The sequence below is a fragment of the Anser cygnoides genome, chromosome 1 (assembly GCF_040182565.1).
Source record: "Anser cygnoides isolate HZ-2024a breed goose chromosome 1, Taihu_goose_T2T_genome, whole genome shotgun sequence".
Taxonomy (NCBI): Eukaryota; Metazoa; Chordata; class Aves; order Anseriformes; family Anatidae; genus Anser; species Anser cygnoides.
In genome coordinates, this window is record NC_089873.1 from 62,357,094 (window position 1) to 62,382,353 (window position 25,260).

General features: G+C 48.5%; 1 protein-coding gene across 2 annotated transcripts in view; it reads left to right on the forward strand.

Moving 5' to 3' along the window:
- Window positions 1-1,136: 1,136 nt before the first annotated feature.
- CREB3L2 (cAMP responsive element binding protein 3 like 2) overlaps window positions 1,137-25,260 on the forward strand; it is a 79,531-nt gene continuing 55,407 nt past the window's right edge. For both annotated transcript variants that reach the window (XM_048060467.2, XM_048060516.2), the window contains exon 1: window positions 1,137-1,333. In XM_048060467.2, coding sequence (XP_047916424.2) covers window positions 1,223-1,333 — 111 coding nt within the window. In that variant the 5' untranslated portion in view covers window positions 1,137-1,222. The remainder of the gene's footprint in view (window positions 1,334-25,260) is intronic.

The following is a 25,260-nucleotide window of genomic DNA, read 5'->3' on the forward strand; positions in this document are numbered from 1 at the left end:
CCAAGGGGGAAATGACAGAGTTACTTATAGTGTAACTTTTAACTATTTCTTCCTGAGACGTGTTAGGATAAGAAGCTTCACCCCACTGCTCCTGGTCAAACCCCGTCCTCATGAGGCCCTTGGCCGTCGCACGTGGAGCAAATGAAGTTGCAGTCGCCCAGTGAGCACCTTCTTTCTTCTCTTGCGGCAGCTTTTATTTTGCTGGCTTACCAGGCAAACATGCCTCAGTATTTTAGGAGGATTTAGTATCAGCCAACAGACAGGATGGGGGAGAGCCTTTTGTCCAGCTGGTTGTCACGAGGCTGCACAAGCTTTGAAAGTAAGAAAACATTGGATGAACACAGGGGGGTTTCTGGACAAGGAACTGACCTTTACAGGTCTCACAGCCGAGGGCTCAGGGCTGGCACAGTGTAAGTGCCTTGACAAAGTGCCAGGGCGCTGGGGCTGTACCTCCGGTCGGGCTGCCCATGGCCGCAGGCACAAACTCACAGCTTAGGGATTTGTGTTCAGATGTTCTGGGTTGGGAGCTGCCCAGGGCATGTGCTGGGCTCATTTGTGCCACCAAAACTTAGAATAAGGCGTATTTTCAGGGAGCTCGGGGTGTGGCTGCTTGGGATTTCCCTTCTTGTTCCCGACCACAGCTTCTGTTCAACTTTTTAATTAACTTTTTATTTTTTGGTCACGTCAGAAGAGGATTAATGAATCCCGTAGTGTCGGCCCTGCCCAACTCGCCGTCCCCGCTGCCCGTCCCGTCAGGCCGGCTGGGCGCTGTCACCCTCCCGCATTTTGTTTTCCTCAGGGGCTGCCCCGGCCCCCTCCCGCTGCCCTCAGCCGGGGGGGGGGGCGGGCCTCCGCGCGGCGGCCGCAGTCTTGTCGCTGTCCCATTGGCTGCCGCTCCCGTCGCTCTCACACCCCCTCCTCTCTATTGGTCGAGCTGGGCCGCGGGGGGAGAGTCTCCGCTCTCAGGCCGCGCCCTGCGGGTCCCCGCCCGCATTCCGCAGCTGGAGCCGGGCGGGCAGCCGGGCGGCGATTGGACCGCGTCCCTCCGCCCGCCCTCCCCTTTGGCTTCCCATTGGCTGCCTCCTCCTCGGGGGCGGGGCCGGGCGGGGGCGCGGCGCGCAGCTGGCGGCACGGCCCCGCCCCTCCGGGCACTCCCGGCAGCGGCGCCGGTGGCGGCGGCGGCGGCCCCGGGGAGCGGGCGGGGGCCGGTGGCGGTGCCGCCATGGAGGCGTGCGAGGGCGGCGAGCAGCCGCCGCTGCTGCTGCTGCAGTGGGACCGCAAGCTGAGCGAGCTGTGCGAGCCCGCCGACCCCGACGCCCTGCTGGGACACACGGTGAGCGGCGGCGGGACCGGGAGCCGAGCCGCGGGGCTCATCCCGCCGGGGGGCGGCTCGGGGACGGGGGCGACGGCGGCCGGGGCGCTGCCAGGGGGGGATCCCGGTGTCCGCAGCCCCCCGGAGCTCCCCCTCGAGCTGCTGCCCCCCGTGCTGGGGGGCTGCCCTGGGGCTGGGGAGGTCCCCTCTGCCCCCAATTAGTGCCCTCTTAATTAGCGCCCTAAATGAATTCCCGCGTTTGGGGTGCAGCTCCTGGCCGGGCTCCTGCGGGAGCGCGCGCCTTCGCCTCGCTTCGTGGAGCCTGCGGCGTGGCCTGGGCGTGGGTGGGAGCGTGGCGGCACGCCTCCTGCTTTTCCCGGCGCTTCCTGGGGTCTGGGGCTTCGAGCGCTGCCCTGCCGCGTGTCTCGCAGGAGGCAGCGCGTCGCGGGCAACGTGGGCTCGCCTCCTCTGGGAGACAACGTTCCGCCCGTGCCGCGGTCGGGCGGCTTGCCGGTTGCGTTTGGGCGCTCGTAAAGAAAAAGCTACCTTAAAGCCTAGTAAAAAGTATGGAGGCAATCTGCCGCCTTTGTTGGTTTTGGAAGAACTCCAAATGAATTGATCAGTAAAGAAGAGTAAAAGCAGCAGAGTGCTACAGGTGAAGTAAGTGTAGCGGGGCCTTTAATGGGGCAAAAAAGTTTCTGAAGTGATCGCTCTTTGGGGACAAAAAAGCACACGTTTCTGCTCGTTGAACTTTATTTCTTTTGGGAAGTGTGCCCTGCTGTGTGGTGCTTGCCATCATGAAACAAATTCTCCGTTTACCTCTGGCTAAAAGTTCACAGGATCGCTTAAACAACAGCACCAGAAAAAACCCTCAGCAAACAAAACCAAAACAACAAAGCCACCCACTCAAAAAACCCTCTGGACGAAACATCAGTTACCTCCTGCCTGACGCTCCCCGCCTGGGAGGACTGTTTTGCCCCAGCTGTTTTCTGCTTTTTGTGCGGAGCCCAGCCTCCTACGCTCTGCCAGCGCTGTCACCATCGCAGCCGAGGAGCACGTGCCCTGTGGCACCCCGTAGCCACGACTGAGGCTGTGAAGTTGGTTTCCTCCCTTGGATGAACGTCACCGTACGGGACAGGCCAGCACCATTGAGTGGGTCCCTTTCCTTCTGCAGCCAGACCTGCCGTGTGCAGGCTGGCGAGGGTGGAAGTTACGTGCCAGCTGCCTTTTGTGTATTTTAAGTTAAAATTTAACCTTTTATTTTTTTTTTTACAACTGCAAAGGCTGCTCGTGGATCTGGTGAATTTGAAGCTAGCAGGCAAGCGTGAAAGTACGCATATGCTTAAAGACTCAACCTCTACTTTAAACTATTCCAGCCGTAATTACCAGGGCTGAACTCCAGCCTCCCGGGGACTTAAATTTCTCTTTTAACAGCTGATGACTTCACCAGCGCCTGCAGCAGCAGCCTTGCTCCGCCGGTGAGCTCATTGCCGGCGCTGGGAGAAACCACTGCCTCGGGGGGCTCCGACTGGGCTGGGGTGGCCAGCGGCCCTTCTGGCAGCTCGTTGGAGTCTGCATACTTTATGCGGAGTCACCTGGATGCCAGATAGGTTGCAGCAGCGTGTTTTTCCAGAGTGGTTGGGTTTTGCACGGAAGAAAAGGCTGAAAGGCTTCCCAAGGGTGTGCTCATGGCACACGTGGCGTGTCTGCATATAATCTTCATCTGGCCCGTGGCTTGCTGGGGTTGTGTGCTGGTAATGCCATACCCTAGCATTTTACAAGGCATTATAAGTTTTTTTGTTGTTGTTGTTTTTTTTTTCTTTTTCCTGGTGGTCAACCAGAAAGGAAGCACAAAGCCTGCTGCAGCCCAAAGGGAGCAGGAGCACGGCCAGGCTGCAGGCTCCTCACCTTTTTGCCTGCTTCCTGTGTGCAATGCTCTCTGGCTCGAAGTGGCAGAGCTGCACGGCTCCTAGGTCTCTGTCGGGGCTGATCCATGGTTGTACGCGTCCCGGCATCACTGTTGGCAAATGCCACATCTCGTGCAGATGGAGAAGGCTGTTGTCAAACGCGCTGTGAGGTGCCATCTACCTGTCCCCTTGCTAGAGGGCAGCTGAAAGGCAGATGCTTCTTACGAGCTTCGGGCACTTAAAACCTCTTTATTTAATCCTGAAGAGGCAGGCTTTTTACCCTTCCCCCTCCACTTTCATGATTTTTGGTGTTTTTAAACACATTAACTACTTGTTGCTTCAAAGTAGCCCAAATTGCTCGCCCGCTAACAGGCCTGAATATTGCTCTGGAGGCTCATCATCAACAAACCGAAATGCCCCAAGCACCACGGTGCTGGTGCCGTGTTCTGAGCGGCGTTAGAGCTTGGTAAACCCCTCACCGTGTCGCTGAAGGTGCCGCAGGCAGCCCGCCTTCAAAACACGTGTGTGCCACATGCTGCAGGGTGGCTGCCGCCTCGCAGGGTGGCACACCTCGCGCCGTCGGCCCCGCAAGCTCGTCGTCGTCGCCTGTCCCCTAAGATAGGTCAGGGAAAACCTCGAGCCGGCCTTCTTTCTTCAGATTAAAAACTGCCCGCTGCAAGCTTCCGAGCCCCACCGGGAGCCTGCGGTGACTCATTTCCTCTGCCACAAAAACACTGGGGGCTGTTGCTCTGTGTTCTGATGATTTCTGCAGAAATCGGGCGTCTGCGCGAGCTGCCGTGGATTGCCTCTAGTTTTCAGAGCACTGCAGCGGCAATATTTAATTTGGATGGGATACAGTGCTTCATTTTTATATGCTGAATGTATTTGATTAAAACTTGTGGTTATCGCGGCGTGTGTGGATGCGGAGCTGGCTGTGTCTTACTCTCTAGTGGTCGCCTGTGTATAAGGTGGCTCTTTGTAAAATCTGGCGTTGATATAGGATAGTCCAATTTTTTTTTGGAGGGGAAGTAGTCCATTTACTTGAAAATGGGATTTAGCCTGTTGCTTGCTAATGAGAAAACTGAAATATCTCATTTTTTCTACTCTATATACTTGCAAATGGAAGATCAGATAGAAAATGTTCACCTCAAATTATCTAAAATCAGTACTTTCAGGGATTTTTTTGCCAAACTGTTCTAGCAAAGAGGGGGAAAATATTGAAAGTGAGATTCTTTTTTTAAATATTTGTATACAGACTTTGTACAAAGTGTTACTATTTGAGAATATCTCCCCATATTAAAAGCTTCAGGCACAACTGATGAACATCAGAACTAGTTGTACTTGGTGCTTTGCGATGAAAGTCATTTTTTCCCCCATGTTTTCTTCCTGAATTTAAATAAGAAAATCATTCCTGTTTGCCACAGGCCATGCCAGATACTCAGAATGGATTTAAGCAATCCACAGTTCCTCTAAAAGCTGAGATAAACACACGTGATGCTTTGAAACTTTACTTTTTGTACCCTACTATTTTCTGTCAGTTAAAATTAGAAAAATAAGCGTATCGAGTTGCTGGCTGGTTTCAGTGAAGAGCTTGATCTGCCGTGAGGATGGCAGCTGGAAAAAATGTTAGTCTGTCCCAGGACTGACTTTGGAGCAGGGTCGATAAGAATGAGCCAGTGTTTAGTGCATGAAAACACTGCTTTTTGTTTCCCCCCTCGTGGAAGTGGCTGGTCTGTGCTGTCCTACATAAATGTTGCCTTACTTTGGAAGGTCGGCTGCTGTTAAGTGTGGGGCCGATAGTGCGTGATAGCCGGGCTGAAGGAATTTCATTCACGGTACTACCAGACAGTGCTTTCCTGTGTCTGGAGCTGCTGAACTCTCCTGCACGGATGGTGGGAACTTGTGCTCTCTGCAGGTCTTTGTTCGTGCTGTCAGGAGTCCCTTCTTAGGGGCTCTTTCATAGATAGGGTTAAGTAAGTTTCCGCTAGCCTTTGGGGGGAAGGAAAAAAAAAACAAATAACCTAGTTTTTTATTAAAGCAGTCTTTTCTCACTTTTTTAGGAGCATCTGTGCCTGTTGAGGAGGCCGACTAGCTGCAAATCCTGGCTGGGGTGGTGCAGTCTGGTCGGATCTCTGTCCCTCTGGCTTCCCATGCATGGCTCCAGCTGCAGCAGTTAGCGTGCTCCGTGCTCCTCCTCCTCCACAGCTCTGCCTTCGCTTTTGCTTGTGCTCTGTCAGAGCTGATCACCTCATGCCGACAAAGACAGACAAAATAAAGATATAATAAGTATGAAAATAAAGCAAAGAGGCCACTGGCCGGCATACCACCAGCTCTGGCCGTCTCTTTCCTTGTCCTTGCTTCTTGCTGTGTGGCTGTCACCTGCACCATTGCCTGGCAAAGGCACTCTGCGTCCCATCTAACAGATGTGGAAGGGAGGTAGCTGCTGCAGAGCAACATCGCTTCTGCTCCTCAGGAGCTGCTGTGTGCAGCAGTGCCCTGCTGTGGTGCTGGGTGGGTGCCCTATGTTTCCTGTGAGACTTTTTTTTAAAGTGGAGGGGCTGAAGGCTTACCCCCTGCTGCCTGCCCTTCATTTCTGACCACGCTCCTGCTTCCCTGCATTCCCTAAAGTTGTTCCCTACTCGCTCTGTAGCGCTTGGTGTAAACAGCCATCATCTCTTCCCTCTGTCCCGGGCTGCTTCACCCCCTTTTGGAGAAGGGTCATTTTGTAGGTGAGGCTTAGTGGTTATGGGTAGCCACCTTTCTTGGTTTTCCTAGCACAGTGACGTGTTTCACAGGGGGAACAGTCAATTCAGACCGGGTTTACAGGATCTAAGTACTCCCATTCCCTGGTGCAGCTTTTCTTTTTCCGCGGGATGTGGACTTGGAGTACATCCCCTAGTGATTGTCTTGCAGTAGAGCTCTGCACCTGGCTCTCCAGGGAAGGCACGCTCGTTTTGCTGTTGCTCCCTTTTCATCTCTCCCTGAATCATGCAGGTGAGAAATCAGTGCTGTCTGGATGCCCTTTGGCCGTGTTTTCTCTGAGTGACAAGACCTGACAGTGCAGTTCTGCACCTGGACGTAACTGCAGGCTGTTGTGGCAGCTCCCTGGGAGCTCATCCAGTTGAAAAATGACTTTCTTGCAAGAAAGAAATTAGTTTGCAGTGATTTCAGTTTCCCAGTGCAGATTACCTTGTAGCAGCCCAGGTCCTGGTGCTGAGGTGAGAGGGCAGGCTTGGCTGGGGAAGAGGGTGGTGGAATCACGTTTCGGGTTAAAGGAATGTGCAGTGGGAGTCGTGTGGCCAGCTTCAGGAGCGTGTGCCTAGGTGTAGTCCTGGGAAGTGTAAGACGTGTAATCCTGATAAGAGCGTATGTATTTATTTGATACCAGCGGACTGTTTCTCTTAGAAAGAAAGGGGGTTACCTGGAGGAGGCAGTTGCTCAAGGGTCAGGAGGAAGAGAGGTTGTTTGAGAAGAGCAATGGACAGAAGGGAGGTTCAAAGAAGTACTCGTCTTGGACCTGGCCGATGGCACCGCCACGGTGCTGCGTGTCGGTGAGAAGCAGGGGCTGCCGTGGACGCAGAGTTGTTTGTCTTGCGTAAAGGCAACAGAAACAAACAAGGTGTGCAAAAAATAACCTTGGCTGAGAGCCACGTTTTTCCTGGCAGATTGATTGCCCTTTCATCTCACTTTGAGTAATAGTTGGTAAAGAGAACAGGTCAAAAATGGCGAGGTTTAGCAAGGCTCAGTGAAGGTGTGCAGGCTGCTTTCTGTGGCCTGAGGTGCTGAGCTCCCAATGGCTGGGGCTGCTGTTCTCGCTGTCAGATGTAGTTTGTGACCACAGAAAACTGAACTGGGTTGTAATCTCAGTGCCACGTGCGTGCAGTAAGGAAGCGAATGCTCTGTCAAATAAGGACTGCTTCTTCTCATGAGGGCAATTTGGGAAGCAGGGAAGGCAATGGGAGAAAATAAGGAAAGGTTAAATGGTATAGATCTGAATTGCTAGAGCTGTCCCCAAAGCTGCCACCTGTCCAAATGTGTAGCTTAATAGTGTCACTGACCTTGTGCCTCCGCTGTGTCTTGGGAACTACTCCCTTTTTTTTTCTTCTTGCCATCTGCCACTAACCAGCTTTCAATCTTGTGTGTGTGATCCGGCTCTGCTGTGGTGACAAGCAAAAATCTGAAGGAAAAATGTGGCACCCACTTCATCTCTTTCCTCTCTGCCAAGAAAAAACATTCCTCTGCAGCTGTCGCGCTGGGGCTGGCCTTGTCCTTCTGCGCAATCTGTTAGTCGTATGGGGTGAAAGAGAGACCAGGCCGCTCTTAGGGCAGGGCCCAGGCTCTGGGAGCTTCTGTCCTTCCTCTTCCAGGTCCAATGTGTCCCAAGCAAGGGGCACGAGGGAAGCGAACTGGTGTTGGAGGCTTCACCCAAAGCTTAGGGGTGAAGAGCAGTGTCGTCGATGCTCGCTTGGTGCTGTACATGCCGGGTGAGCTCCTGTCGTGTAGCTCTGCCAGGACAAGCCCTGGCTGTCCGGTGACACCCGGCAGCGCTCATCTCCAAGCTCTTGCTGAAGGTGTGCTCCCTCGGGTGAGATGGGCTGATCTAGAGCACAGAGGGGACATTCCCGTGCCCTTGTCCTGCACCAAAGGTGTTGGGAGTGCTGTGACGCAAGCAGGGGCTTCAGCCGTGGCAAAATGCTTTCAAGCATGCGTTGGCGCGTGAAGCAAGGAAAGTGTTGTGACATTGCTGAGATCTGGAGTATCCTGTTTAGTTTTCCTTCTCCAAAGTTTGGATGCTGGGATGGAAAGGTCTGTGGAACAGAGTGGAAAAAGAGCCAGACCCTGCACCGGGGCATGACAGGAGGACGAGAGAAAATGGATGTAAACGGAAGCGAGAGAAGTTTGGATTGGTTGTAAGGAAAAGCCACTTCACTGTGAGACAGCTAAGCGCTGGATCAGGCTGCCCAAGAGGTGCTGCCACCTCCATCCTTGGGAGTTTCCCAGACCTGCCTGGATAAGGCCCTGAGCCTCCCGGGGTGAGCCGAGTGCTGTCCCTGCTTCGGGTGGAGGCTGAGCTGGAGGCCACCTGAGACCCCTTCCAGTCTTTGCTTCTACAACAACAGTTGTGAACCCAAGGGACTGCCTTATCGAGATACTGCCTTGGGAGGCAGGAGTCTGATCCCCAAGTTTCCCATGTCTCCATTAAACTACTAAGCAAAGGAGACCACCTGGTTTTGCTGTTCTTTATTAGGAAACTGATGTTCCTGATGATCATGGTTTTGCAGAAGCAGTGCTTTGGTTGTGGTGTGTTTGGTGTTTTGCACTTTTAATTTGGGTTTACTGAAATGGCAGAAGGAAACTGCACCAAGTTCCGGCTGCCCTGAACAAATGACTGCTCTGTGTGTACGTTTTGCTTCTGTGCAGCAAACATGACTTGCAGGGTTCTGTGTTGGTCTTGGGGTTTGTTTATGCACCCGTAATTTTCTTCAGGATTTTCATGATAAAGTTTTGTGTATCATACCTCCTTGTTTCTCTGTTGTATGATATGACCGTGTAATATGACCGTGTATTTGCTTCAAGGCAGTTTGTCCAAGCTAATGCCTGTTAGGATTGTCTCCTACCTGTGTTGTTTCCTTGTCAGAGCTAACCCCAAAACGCTCGTTGTGGGCAGAGACCACCCTGCATAGTAGTGCATGTGACTGGCTCACAGGGATTTCTGTAGACATAAAAAACCAGCCAACTGAAAAAAAAAAACCCTAAAACAAATCTCAAGGTTGGAATACTAAGCATGTCTCTGTGCCTTCTTCCCCACAGTCCAGCAATTACCGTCAGGCACAAGGGGAAGCTTATCCCAAGGCTGCTTTTTTCCCAGCCTCCGATAGGTTCTGCTGTGAGCTTCGTTAATCTGCTTCCCTCTGTCTTTAATTTTGCATGAAAACGTGTGTTTTCATTTGCCTAAGTATTTGTAGAACCAAAACTTAAGCGCAAAATGCAGTGGAGAACTGATCTGCTCCTTCTGCCTTTTTCACAGCAGAAGCAGCAATGGGGCTGGCGCCTGTGGGGACGGCCTCTGATAGTATGGCTGAGATGAGACCTTCACAAGGGACCAAGGCTAAGAAGGATGTTATTTCTAGATAGCTGGCTTTCTTGAATCTGTCCTTGCTAGCAAAAGATGATAACAGAGGAATATAGGGCATCTGAATTGTCTGTTTTCATACCTTGTAATATGAGGCAGCAGCTGACCTTCTACAAACATCTGTCTTTCTCATCTCGGGTGTAACTGGCCTCGTCATCAGTGCTGCCTTTGTGTCTCGCCTGAGCTCCAGTCGCTCACCCTCTCTCCTCCTTGTCCTCCTCTCCACTGTCTCCCCTCGCGCAGCAGCACAAGTGGTCTGGGGTTGGGGATGGTGTGGTGTTTGGGGGAGGCTGGCAAGCTGTAATTTTTTCAGAGAGCAGGCACAAAGCGTAGATATGAAGGAAAAGAAAGCCGAACCTGCCCATGCAAGGCTCTGGTGCTCCCTGATGCACTGCTGCAGGGGATAAGCATGCTGCGAGGGATGTCCATAGCGGCTGGCCCCGTGCCCTCTGCCTGGCCTTGGGGATGTGATTTGCAGAAATCATTTCCCCCTCAACTCTGGAGACCCAGACCTGCATCTCCTCCTGCCCCCTTCTCCCTGGGCACCCCTCTCCTTCCCTCCTCCACACCCAGAAGGAAATGAAGCTGGGTACCCCAGGAAAGTGGCGCGAAGGGCTCGTGCCCACAGCCATGGAGTGACAAAAGCTCTTAAGTGAGCAGGGGAGGGAGCGAGATGATGCCTGCGCTGCAGAAGGCCTCCAGATGTGCGGTTTCGTTGTGCCTCAGCTGTGCCCTCGGGGTGCCCAGCCGGCTCACACCGCCGGCAGCTGGAAGGCCGCGCTCGGGCATGGCTCCCCGGAGGATCCAATGTGGCCGGATTTGCCTTGGCATGGCTTTTAAGGGGCCAGCCGTCTGGATGCAGAACTTGCCTTCCCCTCCTGCCTTGGTGCTCTGCAGTTCTGTTTCCGTTTGGTTGTTTTGCTCCTCAGAGCTTTCGGGGGATGCTTTTCATTTGCAGACAAAGAGGACCAAAAGAGAAAGAGAAGTCTTGCCTTTGGCCTTGCCCAGGGTGGCTTGTGGCTACCGCTTCAGCTGTCCTGGTTTTGTGCAAAATTTCAGCTGGTTTCCTGTCTACTGTGTCTTTATCTGCTGAAAAAGTTCTGCAGGGAGTCTGCTCAGGAATTGGGAATGTTTTCCTGTGGCCGTTACTTGATTGTTGGGTTGCTACAAATATTTTGCAAAATCACAGGGGAGAGGGGGACTCAATTTATGCTGCTGTTTTTTCTCAAATTCAAACATGTCTGCAAGACCAAAACCAGAAGAAAAGTGGCACTATAATACTGAAAACTGTGTAGTAAATGCCTTATTTTTTTAAAAACTAAAATTAAAGGCTTTTTGTGTCCAGAACATCTTTTTTTAGCTTTCATGAAATAGATGTGGAAGAGAGACATATGGACAACCCCCTCCTCAGTACCTTGCTTGGAGCAGCTTTCTGGCAAGATTAATTGAGGATAAAAAAAAAAAAAAACTACTTGATTTTAAGATGGAGCTTCAGTATTTATGAGGGGCATTATGTGATATGGCGGGGTGGGGCTACAGGGAATCTCTGGGCTCGTTTGATTTTGCGTTTCAAATTTGCAGGTATTTGAGGGGGCGGAAAAAAACAGAGGTTGGAGACAGAGGCAAGAAATGGGAATCTGCAGAAACTTGCATCACTGAAGACGAAGGGAATAGACAACTGAAATGTTATTCAGTGTATAAAGTTGTAAAGTCTGTATTTCAAAGGAGCCAGGGTTGTAAATGCAGATGGCCCGTTAACTACGCCGCTGCCACAGTGGCGATTAAGGCGTTGAAAAGTGCAGTTTGGGGAGATGCATGGAAACCTGCGTCTTGTAAGCGTTAGTATGCTACGGGTTGGCTGTGCGTTTTGTAATTCTTGACACCTGGATATCTGAAAGAGAGACTAATTTTGGGGAACTTGAAGAAGAACAGCAAAAATGAGTGGCTAAAGTAGCTGGTTTGTGAGGAAAGATTAAAAACATTCAATATGTATTGCTTTGACAGGTGTTTGGAAGAGGATGTAGAAGCGATATGATGAGAACAGTTTATGTTATGTTCACACTAATATTATAGAGGCATCTTTCTCAGTTTCATATGAGGGTGAAGTATATAAGGCAATTTTCGGTATCAATACCAGAATAGAGAATCTGCAAAAGCTTTGGTTTCAGATGGGGTTCTGATAACACAAAGGTAATGAATATCATTGTACTCTCAGGAAGATCTCTTCAGAGCTCTGTGCTTGGAGTAAAATTATCGTTATTGTGAAGGGGTGTATGAATCTTAAGCTATGATTATCCTACTCTTTTTTTTCTGTTGATGTCCTCTGAAAATATCTTTTCTCTTTTTGCCCCAAGTAATACTCACAGAGTAGAGAAGAAAGGAGTAAATAACAATCAATGTAAAGTAGACTTGGTGAAGCAGAGAGGAGCTGATAATGATCAGCTAAGAAAACCAAAGGGAAAATGCAGTGCTGGCAGGTGTAAGTGTAGAAGAGGGACTTTTTTTTAAAAAAAAAAAAAAGAAAATGAACCATTGCCAGTAATCAGGTTACAGAACTCCTTGAAACCAATGAATCTGGAAATCCAAATAGGCTAAAAGGTCCCAAAGGAGAAGTTTGGCTTGTTGACACTGATTTTCATTAGGTCATGCCATCGTGGCGGAAAGTTTGAAAAGGTTAAATTGATTAAGTGAAAGAGTAAAGGGAAGAAAATAAAAAATATACACTGGGAAACTTGGTACCAAATGTATTAAAATATAGAAAAGCTGTTGTAGGATCCTGTAGTTAAAGTAGAAGGATAGAGCTATCCTGCTGACCAAGATTAAATCAATTTATGAAAAGCACATACAGTCAGATGAATGATGCCCTGGAGGCTCAGGGGCGACCTCATCGCTCTCTACAGGTACCTTAAAGGAGGCTGTAAAGAGGTGGGGGTTGGTCTGTTCTCCCACGTGCCTGGTGACCGGACGAGGGGGAATGGGCTAAAGTTGTGCCAGGGGAGGTTTAGGTTGGATATTAGGAGGAACTTCTTTACTGAAAGTGCTGTTAGGCATTGGAATGGGCTGCCCAGGGAGGTGGTTGAGTCACCATCCCTGGAGGTCTTGAAAAGACGTTTAGATGTTGAGCTTAGTGATATGGTTTAGTGGAGGACTTGTTAGTGTTAGGTCAGAGGTTGGACTGGGTGATCTGGGAGGTCTCTTCCAACCTAGATGATTCTGTGATTCTTTCAGATGAAAGGTTTGAAAGCAAATGGAAACCTTTTGGAAGTAATTGGATATTTATTCCAATGTATTTTAAAAACTTACTATAAAATATGAAATTAATGAAATATATGAATAATAATAATTAATGGATATATGAAATTAAAGGACTGACTCAAAGTAGTTGCTAACAGACGGTATCAGAGGATAAATTTGTTGGGTTCTGCAAAAAGATACCAAGCAGGAGGCCATAATCTTGTGAAAAACATGCAATGAGAATCAGCAGCTGGACTTCAAGGCCCATCGCATTCAAATAAGAAACTAGGCTAGCATTTTAGCAGAGACAATCACTGCTGAAACAAACCGCAGGGCTAGCTAGTGAAATGGTGATTTCTCGATCTTTGTAGCTCCCCCATGTGCTTTTCTGGAGGTTATATTTCAACAAGGGGCAAATTATCAGACCCTATAAGAGAGTACCTCAGGGAAACAGTGGATTGGGACATGTTGGAGGGTCAGACTAGGAAGGTTTCATAGTCCTTTCTGGCTTTAAATGCTATAAAACTTTACTGCTGTACCTGTTGACTCTGGGTACTGTAAGGCAGAACACAGAGCAGCGGCACACGTAGTACTCCTTTTATCTGTCCAAATGCATCGCAGCATTTGGCCATTCACCTAAACTGCATTGACTTCAGTGAAGTTCAAATAAACGTTTTAATTGCTTTGAGCTGTTTAGAACTGCTTCTGTTTATCATGACATCTCTTGGCACATAAAGAAAGGGGACGACACACAAAACATGTGGGAAAGGGTAGAACATTCTGGTAGAGAAAGGCATTCGCCCCAGAGGTCACTTTTACGTATGCTCCCTTGCTGGAGTGAAGTACCAACGACGGCCTTGCGTTCCCTGTACCTGGCTCGGACAGACTTGCTAAAATACATCTGATCTGTGTCAGTTTGTCCAGGATCTTCAGCCCTCACAGGTGAAGAAGTCTGTTCTCTTAAAGGCAGAGGAAAGGAACAAAGCAAATATGATGAGAAAGAGGAAAAGCCAATAGGCTGAATATATGAGGAAGTGTGGGGAAATACCCGGACAAAAATAAGGTTTCTAGCTTTCATTTTAAAAGTACTGACTTTTACCCGAGTTTATAGCGGTGGAAGATTGTCATTGTCCCTCCACCTGTTTTGCTGTGATACTTCAAACCTATGCTTTGCTCCACCACCACCTGGAGGGGACTTAAAATCCATTGCCTGTGGCAGACTGTACCTTATTACTGTCTGCCCAGAACCTTTGCATCATTTTTATAAGACCAGTAGTTTGTTTTTTTGGTGTGGAGTCAGTCTCCCATATTTTATAGGGGATTCCATTTTAATTTTGGCATGTAGGTTGAGACAGAAGGAGGAGAGTGCCCTGGATGTTTGAGAAGGGTGAGAACTTTTTCTTCCTTGACATGCTCTGTATTTAGATAGCTGGCAGACAGAAGCTGCTGCCTTAAACTGCTTTCATGGTATGGCATAATCTTTTCTAGTGGTAGTGCTGTTTAGTTTAGCTTTTTAATTTGAAATGTGCTTGCAGAAAAAAAAGACTATATTTGGTGTGGACAGCAGGTATGGTTTGAAAAACTGTATGAAATCTGTCTTGGAAGCACAACAGTCGTGTTCAGCTTCTTTAAAGCAGTGCTGCTGCTTCTCCTTTCGGCATAAAGCACCCAGTGCACCTGCAAAGTGTCGGTGTGGAGGGAGCTAAGCTCACGAAGTGGGCCCTTCCTGGCTTGCTGCTCAGCATCAAGTGTCCTGCTGGAGAAGCACTTCCAACGGGTCTGCTGGGAATGCAGTCCTCAGCTTGGTGATCCCCACTGTCTGGCCAGGTTGGCGCGCTGCTGGGAATCACCGCTTCCACCCCTCGGAGAACAGAGCTGATGAGTAACCCTAGTTAATCTGTGGAGCGGAGGAGTGCTCCTGTGCCATTCTGCTGTGGAACAATGACCTATGGCAGCAGGGCAATAGTACAAGATGGATGCAACACCTCAAACCCCTCTAGATGCCTGTAGCCTGAATGTGTGCTTAGCTTTCTCCTGCTATGGGCACATGGTAGGTTTATCTTTGGTAAGCTGCCTTATCTCGTTCCTGCTTGGCATATGTAGTGGAGCTGAGTTCCTCACGACAGTAGGAACAGCAGTGCATGGCTGGCAGATGAGGAGCAGATCTCTTTTTGGACCACATGTGCCCGTATAGAAACCATATGGAGGGGCTGCCTTCACCGCTGAAGCACCCACTTGGGAGCTGGACACTTGAGCTACAGCCAGTGAAAAGGATCAGAAAAGATGGAAATAAAAGCATAAGATAGTTGTAAAGTTCTCTTCTTTTTTATTCTTCTTCTTCCTAGGAACAGGGAGTGATTTTAAATGACTCTGACTTCTCATAGTACTGCTAGAATGCCTTAGAGGGGAATCTTTTCAACTACGTGCCCTCACTTAATTGAGCCCTTTTAAGGCGCTTTCAGGCAGGTGTCCCAAAAATCTTGATTCATGCTTCAGCAGAGATGTCTGACTAGAGGTCTGGTGTTTGAGCCAGGCAGACTGTGCTGCGCCAGTTTAGTCTAGCAGCAGGGAAGGAATGTGAGTCAAAGGCCCGGGGAGGTGATCAGAAGTGAGCGAAACAGATTCCAGAGGAGTTCTGGACCAGGCAGGGGTGTGAATAAACCAGACCAGGCTGTAACTCCTGCAATGTGCAAAGCATACCCAAGAGAAATGGCCATGCAAAACGGGTGCTGAGAAACAGCTTGTCGAAAACGTCTGTAACAAGCAGATGCTGCAGCGTCCGTGAGCTTTGAGGTCATGGCATAGTTATCCAAAATGTGTCTGTGTGCCGCCTTGTTTCAATACTTGCATTAAGCAGAGTTATTTGAGACATGTCTCAAAATGGAAAGTTTTTTCCCCACTGTAAGTTGTATGCATGCAGGCGCTTTTCTTTTCTTTGGGACTCTAGAGTGGAGGGGGCCTGGTGCAGAAATAGCCCAGGGGTTATATATAGCTTGATGCAGTGTCTCGTAGCAACGGAAAGGAGGTAGCCCTCATGGTTTTCTGATTTCTAAACAGATTGTCAAGGATCTCTGTAAAGTGAAAGAGCATGATTAACGTAACCAGTGCTTTCAGGCTTCTGACTGTGGCTATACAGCAGTTCCGTTTGCGATCCACAAGAGGCACCTAAGCCCCAGCTGTCAGTAAACACACAGACAAAATTATATCACTTTTCCGAGAAGATACTGCAATTCAGTTTAGCTGGGGACTTGATGAAGGCCCAATTCCTTAAGCCTTCCCTGTTTCCCCCCTGTGTGTTTTGAGGGGAGGGTGCCTGGCGTTGCATCATTCCTCCGAGCCTGTTCTTGGAAGCTCCGTGCAAGCCCGGCTGCTTCCAGTTAGTGACGCGGCGCTCTGGGAAGCCGAGCCAAGCCAAACAGGGATGTTCCCCACATACGGACTGAACGGCAGGGCCTCTATACGAGGACCTGGCAAGCAGTCTGCAGAAAGGCAGTGTATTTAAATGCTAAAGACCAGCGTCAACTTCTTCATTTGTGAACAGGCTCGCATAAAGAGGCGCCAGTGTAACAAGTCCAGGGAGCAAAAAGGACTTCTATAATATCTTACTAGGAAAGGATTTAGATGTAGGACATAGTAAAGGACACCAGGGAAGGGCAGAGGGAAGTGAAAGAGAGGCTGAGAAATGTGCATTGCGTTAGCCAGCTCCTGCCCTAGATGCTGTGTCACACAGGGGCATATTTGGTGCCATGCTGCAGAGGGGCATCGCTCCTGTTCCTGCCATTGGTATATATTTTTTAAGTGTGATTATGCACAGCAATAAGGGAAGGTGAAGACTTTGCTCATTAATGTTGTGGGGTTCCACTAAATGGAAGCCTATCTGAAGAAGAAAGCACGGAGGCATGAAATACTTTGCAGTCTATCCCTATATATGCAAAGCTTAAAATGTGCTGTAATAACTGTTTATTAAAATAATTCCCGTTATGAGTTTTTGGTTGTTGGTAGCCAGTTCGGATCCTATAGCGAGCTAGAACAACATGGGAAGTACCCTGCTGCTGAACAGAAGGTGCTATCCAAGTTGCCTGTCTAAAGGCATTGTGTAGATACGCCCTTGCTCAGAAGACACAGATTTGGTATCTGGTGAGAGGGCTGGAGCACTAATGCTGCAGCAGCAGTGACATCCCAGTTTGTCAAGCTGTGTAAATAGCGAGGGAGGGTTTTGTTGCTTCTAGGGTACATCTGTGGTGTGGGAGGGTGGTTACAGACTCGGCTGGCTAGGGGAGGGTGGCTGAGCGAATATTTTACTGCAATTGTCACAGCTATATATGGAATACCAGAAAAAAACACTGCAGTGGTCAGGCTGCTTACCAAAAGAACCTCAGCTGAATTTTCTAATTGCTTCAGCATGTCTGGATCGTTTCTGTAGTAAGAAACAAGTACTTTGTGTTTGATGGATGGCAAATGGTCTAGGGACCAGTAGATAGTTCAGTCTGAGGCTCTCTGTGTTGATCATAAAGTACTTTGCCACCTAGTCAAGTCTTTTCCAATGGTATTTAGGAACATCATAGGCTGGAAGCAGATGTTTCCTTCAGGAGGGAGGGATGACACACACGAGTGCTCACACTTCAGAGAAGCATTATTGCTAGCGTTCTCCTAGGGCTTGTGGTGGCAGCCTTGTAAATACAGCCTGCTGGACTGATCCTGCTGATTTAAAGGAGTTCTGACAGCTCCACCCATCAGGGGTTTCAGGGTTGCGGTAAGTAGCCTGCAAAATCATACTAGGCAGTTAAATGTCGTTGTTGCAACATTTTAAGAGACGGTATGTTCTGATGAGGATGCACCGCAGCCTGAGAAGTTTCAGGCTGATCCATGAGCTCACGAGGAAAGGGAACCACGCAGAGGTCTGTATGAGAGAGCAGTTCAGCCTGAAGATGCGTTAGGATTACACAATGCAAACTTGGACAACATGAAATTTCCTCAAATGATCATGGGATGACAGTGCAGTGAAATTGGTCTTTAAAGTTCATTTTCACACACAGAAATTTTGTGAAGTTGTTGACAGAGCTCAAATCACTCATCCTACGTTTGTAGGAATTTATTCATTGTAGGGAACCTTTAAAGATGTCTACTCTTTGTGCTAGTTTTGGTTCTTCTTGGGGCTAAAGAGAGGACATCTGGGTTCCAGCCTCATACAAACCAACAGGTAGATTTTCATACCCTGGTACAGGAATACTCCAGTTCTTGTTTCATTTCCAACACCAAATACTGCTCTAGTTTGAGGAAGTCACTTGCATCACTGTATCTGGAAAATAAATAAAGAAGTTTCTCAGTGGTTTGTTTTACGGAGTAAATACAGAAAAAGAAGGGTTGCCCAAGTTGTTGAGACGGATACACTGCAAGAACATGGGTCTTATTTTTGCTTTACTGTGAAAAACACACTTTGAATAAGTTCTGTGGAGCTGACCTCAGTCAGAATGGGCTAGTTGTTACAATTATATCACAAATTACATCATTCTTAACACCTGTAAAGGGGGCTGTGCTTTGTGCAAGGTAATGCTATTTATAGGGAACAGCACCAGGTTTGTAGCAGCTAAGAGGGCATTTCCCTTGAGATTCTTCTAATCTACTGATCTGACTTCTCTTGGAGGAAAAACTCATTTTGATCAAATGATATGCCTGTTAAGAGGGTCTGCTACTTGGTTTGCCTTGGTGGGAGCCAAGGCCTGAGCAGAGCAAGGCAATCGTGTATGTGGAAGCTGGTTTCCTCTGGTAGCAAACTGGTGTGGAGATGGTGCCCATGCAGGTAGTGGGTCCAAAAGTGGATGTGGATGAGCATCTACTTCCAAAGAGAACAAGCCCTGCAGGATTTGATTAGATTTTACCCTGTTGTCAGTTGACGAGTGTTTGCAACACTTCTCATGAGTCAGAGCTACAACTTTGGCTTCTGGATTTGGTGACATTGCGATGAAAGCTTGCTGGAAGGGTCAAAGGCTGTGGGAATGCCTACAGCTAAAAGGCAGACCCCAGGTGCAGAGAATTTCTGAGAAGAAATTCTCTGTGAGGCAGGCTGCCACTGTAAGCAATGCAGTTTTGAGAGGTGGGTGAAAAAAAATGCCTGTTTTCTTGGAAAAGCTTGTATTACTGCAGCACTCAATGCTTAGGCTGCTAATGAGCAGCTGTTAGATGTCTGAGATGCGGGCTCTCTCGCTGGCTTCTCAAATGAGGTTTGTCCTGATCAGCCACACAGGTCGGAGAAGGCAGGAATCATCCTTGGGAAAGAAAGCAAGAAACAACCAAATAACTTTGACTCTGGTCAGGTGTGCTCTTTTGGGAAAAGAAGACCCCTTGTTGACCCCTTTAGATCTGCTGACATAACTGAACCTGGAGTAGCTTCCTCATACTGCTCTGCCGAGATGGTCTGTGTTAGCTTGAGTACTAATCTCTGCAGATTATGTCTGTTAAATAATTTTATTTTAGAATTTCAAGTGACATAGCAACACTGGGATTTTCTTGGTGATACTCTTTTATGAGGAGTACCAATGCTGCGGGATGTTGAAAAGGGCTGGACCACACCAATTGGTGAAACAGATACTCAGGTCAGGATGTAAGAAATTGCATGTTTATCAACTCCTTCAGTATCTGAAATATGGTATGATGGCTTCAAACCCAATACCGGAGTTTGAACATGCCTCTTAGTTGTATTCAGTCTGAGTTTTGGTTACAGAGCTGGAGTACCTGAGTAGCTTGCATGCAACTGCCCATACTTGCTTGGTTTTTAAGATGTGCTCTCGTGCACTGCATCTGGGCTGTGTTAAGCCTCTTGAGCTGTAAAAGACCGGTTGCCAATGTACGTTGTGTAGCTTGATACCATTATAACACTCCTCCGTACATGCTGGATTTTCACGCACATAAGGTTTTTCTGAAATGTATTCCTTTGGTTTTACTGTGCTAGTTTGAATAGCCTGAGAGCCCTGTTTTCTCCACCACTATCAGCAGAGAAAACTGATTTCTCAGAGTTTCAAAAGGAGACTGTTACACAAAAATGAGGGTTAGATAAGACTGTGGTCAAACAGGATGGAGGGTATCCCATCAAAGCCCCCAGCACTGGGCCTAAGAATAGGCTAGGGAGTGTGCTGCGGCCTGCCTTATAACTGCTCCTCTCCCCCCTCCACAAAAACAAAGCACGCGCAGACACACACACAAAAAAAAATAGACAAAAAAAGAAACCTTAAAAAACCACTCAGCCGGGACAGACTGAGCCAGTGAGCCTGCAATTAAAAAAATCTGCGTGCTCGGTCCCAGACATTCCTGCAGCTGCAGGCTCGTGGGGCGGCGCTGGGGTGGCTGGGCCCCTGGCTGGGGAGCACGCATGCCTGGGCCCTGCCGTGGCCGGGCAGCCCTGGGGGGCTGGCAGGCACTCCTGGGCTTCACCTCCCAGGGGTGTTGTTCTTTCTCTGCGAGCAGTGAAATTGGGTTTCCAAACTCCTGGCACTGCTCCTCTCCCCTGGCTTTTGGTGCTGACCCCAGCTCTTTGTCTGCACGAGGCACATGCGGGCCAGCTGTGCTGGGGGAGCTACCTCAGCGCAGGAATTTCACACTTGTTCTCTGTGTGCACTTTATAAGCCACAGGCAGGCTCCGTTAACGAAAGAAGGAGCCTCAGAAACCCGTGTGAAGGGGAAAACGAGCGCACCACCCTGCGCTGGGGGTGGCTGGGCCCGAGGCGAAGCCCCCTGGGCTCCGTGCCGCCTGTGCACAGCCCCTGCTCTGTGTGCCGGCGGCGTGGCGCTGCCACAACAAATGCGCCTGTGTTTCCTTTTGGGTTGGTGGGGAAGGAGCGGAGCTTGGTGCCAACAATTGGGCTTTTCAGATCCTGGGGCTGCTGAGCCTTGCGTACGTGTGTAGCTTTGGATGATGTAAATCCAGGGGTTTTTACCACGTCAGGTGATGTCAGTTGAACATAAAGCATGAGCGTAGTGCGAATAGGGCTGGGGCTCCGCTTGGGGCTTCTGTGGTGAATTGTGGGGATGCTCTTTGCTCTTTCCGAGGACAGTAGCTCTTTTTGTGTCTGTGCTCCAGGCCAAAATAGCTCTGAAGCCACTCCGGTTGCATTCTGTCGTGGTCACTCTGCTGGTTCCCAAACCATAGATTCTCCTGAGGGTGGTGTTGAGTGTGAGAGACGCTGTATTTACCTAATTTGTTAAAAGAGATGGCTTCAAATCACAGCTATTGGTGTTGCTGTAATGACTGAGGAAAGGTGAATAACTGTATCATTTTGAGTATAGAGATTTTTAAATTCAAAATACACTTTTTGAAGCATGCCTGCTGATAGCCATGGCAGGGGAGTTTTGCTACCGCCTTTGGTTGTCTGTCTTTCATCTCTGCTGGAGACTTTCCTGGAAGGGAAGGCCTTATGAGCCCTTTTTTTTTAGTTTAAACCACTGAGGAAGATAAGTTGGGCACCTTGTCCCATCCTGTGAGCAGAAATGACTGGGGTGAAGATGTGCTCCTCCCTGCATGAGAGTGGTAGTCCTGCAGGCAGTGGATGGAGCAGGCAGCAGGAGGGCAAAGTCATTGTGAACCAGGGCTGTTTTTGTAGATTTTTTCCAGAACTTGTTAGAGTACTTGGGCAGAGATGGAAGGGTGTGGGTATCCCAAGGCTGGGCAGGTATCATATACAAAATGCACCTTGGGTGCCTCTGGGTGGCTCTTAGTGAAGTGTCATCCCTGTCTCCAATATCCCCAGGGCTCTCCCCATCACAAGCAGAGTGCTCTTGTGGCATTATTGGCAGAGAGGCTGAAGAAGGTGAATGACTGCATGATCTCTTTGCTGCTCCAGGTTGACTTGCCCAGGATGAAACTTGGGTATCTCAGCAGAGGAGGCTTGCCTGTGGCTGTTCCTGTGCAAGTTATGCAAGTGGTGTCTGGGATAAGAAACAGTCTGCCAGGGAAATTTAATCACTGAAAAGCAAGATAAGGAGCTGCGTGCATTCCTTACCTGTTCCCCTGTTGTGCCTTTTCACCTCTTTTTTGCCTGTCTCATCAGCAGTGGCCTTAGCCAGGTCAGTACCATGGTTCTCACAAGTACTAGCAGGCAGCTTCTTTGTAGTCCTTCTTAACTGCTTAATTTCTTCCCTAAACAAAACATCAGCTTCAGAGTATACTAGGAAAGCATCTGAATACAGATGGTATTTGTCTGATGGGCATCTCACAGCAATGAGAAATTTCACACGGTTTGGCTGGGTCAGTAAGCCAACTTGCTTATTACTGCTCTGGTTGCACCTCCTGGAGCTGTATGGTAGCATTGCTGCCTAATAATAGGAAGCTTTATTTACAGTGCATTATATGGTATGAAAACTCATATCAAGCTTTTATTCCTGCAGGTTTAGCTCTGTGTATGGCAGCTATCTTGAAAAGCCATGAGTACAGATTTCAACACATGAAAAATGACTGCTTCTTAGTGTGCATCTCTATTCACTTCTTGAATTTTTGAACGTTGGTTAGCATCAAGATCAGACAAATTGCTTAAAAATGGCTAGAGTACTAAACCTTTAAAAGCATATCAAATTGTCTTGGTTTTATTTGATATTTGCATTTTAGGTCGGGAATATGGAGTTTGAATTGCTATTAGCGTGGACATCTAGCCTAAATCTATTTCCACGTTCTAGCCTAACCTTTCATGACTGGCCTAGCAATTCCTTTCAAGAGGGGTATAGTTTTGGTTGGCACTGTGTTAACCAGAGATTGGAGCAACACCAATGATCTCTTGTATTCCTTCCCTCCCTCCCACTAACCTGGCAACTTCTAAAATACCACATACGGTCGTTATACCGAGAGCTGGATGGTCCATTTATATTTCTATTATCTCCATCTGTTTGCAGGCTTTTTGCTGTGTGGCTGACTGTCTCCGTAAAGCTCAAACTGGAAGCCTGTGTAACTGGATCCTTTTGTGGAACGGAGCTATTAGGCCCTTCTGTAAAATAGGCTTGTGGGCTCCCTTCACAAAATGCTACCCTACTGCCCCTTCTGAAGAGTTATTAGATACATTTTATTGCAATCTTGGGAAAATAAGTATGATTGATAGTGGGGAAACGAAGGGGAACTACTCTTTCTAAAAATGAGTTGCTATTCCTCTGTATTGTCCTATCCTGGAATTCCTGGTGTCTATATACTAGCATCCCGAGACTGTTACAGAATAAGTACGATTCAGCTTATGGAAATCCCAGAAATGCTGAGTTCCCGTTTGGCATTAGTGCCAACTGAGTCATTTTGACTCTTGCCAAGGACCTGATCTTCCCAAGCCATCTGAAACTGCAGCTTCTCAGTAGAACTAGAGCAGTGGTTTTCAAGCCCTTTTTCGGTTTTGTGTGCTGAACAATTTTCTGGGGAAGTTTGTGGACGCTGCAAACTTGAACTTACTTGATGTTGTTTAGTTTCCTTTGTTATCCTTTGTAGATCTTGTAACCACAACAACAACAAAAAACCCAGAGGAGAGTGCTCAGCAGTACTGAAAATGAGAGGGTTTTAGTTCTGGCACGTCTAAGGGTCTTTGTATTGGTTCTGCATAGACGAGGCATGGTCACTGTGAGCCTTGATTTATAACATCTTGCTCGGTTACTGAATTTAGCTGTAGCCTTTGGAGAAGACTACAGCTAAATAATATCTCCACGTGTGCTTGTTAATCTAATGTAATGAATAAAAATACTGTGGTTTTTTTATTAACTTTTTTGATGGAAGGTTAAGATACTCCATTGTAACCCATTTAACTTCAAGTACCATTTTCAGTTCTTCGGGACAATCCCAGTCTAGCTCTAAATCTTCTGCCATGCTGATGCATGTCCTGAGAACCTGATTTTGTTTCTTTTAATGATGCTGAATTTCAGCAGTGTGAGATCACAGTGAGATTGTGAGATCGCTGAATTGTCTGCAGCCAACTCCAACCCCAGCAGAAAGTAGCAGTTTCAGGATCACTTCTCTCTTTTTTTTTCCCCCCTTCTAACTACAGGAACCTTCCCGGTATCACACATTTGTTGGTGTACCTTACGCAACGACTTTGTGTAAAATCCACAGCAAGTTTCAAATTCCTCAGGAGTCCTGTAACGTTTCGCTCTCATTCCCTCCCGGCCCAGATGGTCTGTAGCAGATGCTCGCTGGAACTGTTCCGCAGCCAACGGTGCCGTATGAAAAACTAAACTATATTTAATACACACGGAGACACATGCACACACAAGTATATAGCTCTGTGTGTGTGTATATATGAGTGTATGCGTGCGTAGCCTTAACTGGCTTTGGAGTTGTGCATTGCAGATAAGTAGTGCAAGGTTCCCTCATTTATTTGTCTGGCTATATACCTTTCTTTTCCTAGAACCAGACAGACTCATTTGGTTCCAGGAAAGTGTTTTCCCTCCGCCAGGTGCTCTGTGCTTGAGCTAGCAGAAGGCGTAATGCCGGGGGCTGTGCTGGCTGGGTGATAAACAGGGTTTCACATGGCTGTGCGTTGCAGCTGGCTCGTAGAACGCATGGGAAAAACACGACGTCCCGCATTTAAATGAGAATTGTGTTTTGGTTGTTGCTGCTTCGGTCGGGAAAGGGGCCTGTTGCTTCATGGTGATCCTTTTTATGTGCCAGGGTGTTTTGGCTGATGGGCGAGCAGGGGTGCCTGCCCCCGCTCAAATCCAGCATGGGTTTGGGCTGAGCAGATAAGTGAGGGAGGTGGATTGGGAGGGATGCTGGTGAGGGGAGCCCAGCCTGGTGGCCCTGCAGGCTGGGCAGGGGCGGCTACGTGCCAGGCCGTATTTCTTTCCTTACGGGAATTTTGACAGAACTTGGAAAAGAACACTATTTTCTGTCTTCTGAACTCCGGGATAATCACTACACAAGCACGGGCTGAGGGCTCAGCCTGTGGGGACGTGGAGCCAGCGCTTGCTGGATGCTGGGGTGGACGTCTGAGAGAAGGCCGTGTGTCCATCCTTCCCACACGGGCTGCGCCTCTCGGTCCCTTTCCTGCCTGCTCATCAGGCGCTGAGTTGCCTCTGAATGGCTCGAGTAGCTTTTGGCTACAACTCGCACAGGTCTGCGTTTGCGTTGGCTGGGATAACGCCAGGGAGCGATTACATGTGCCGGTGCTTATGCAATGTCTGAAATTTCCCTCCGCCCGTCTCTATCCCCAGGACTCTGGCAAACTTTTCTGGCTGTCTCGGGAGAGTCATCTTCTGCACCGTGCGGTGCGCTCGCTCAATATAGCCAGTTAATTAAATCACAGCGCTGCAAGGGAAAGTGCCTTTGTTTGTGCATTAGCATTTGAGGGATGTGGATTGGGAAGGGGTGCGTGCGTGTGTGTGTGTGTGTGTGTGTGTGTGTGTGTGTGTGCTGGCTGGAGGCGTTGGCTAGAACGCAGTTCTGCTTTTAGTGCCAGAAACTCGCATTGCCTGGTGGAGCCAATCCTGTAATTAATCCTTGAAACAGGATGAAACTCCTTCTTTCCTTAAATGCTCCCTCTGCTTCCTCTTTGTCACTTGCTCGCTTTTTATTTATTTTTTTTTAATTTTTATAAAGAAAAACATTAAGGAAGCTTTATTAAGCATTTATTTATTAAAAGCCCGAAGTATCTTGTTCTCTGTGTGCTTGAATTGGGGATGCTTGTGTTTGTGCTCCTTCTCAGGTTGAAAGCAAGAACAAA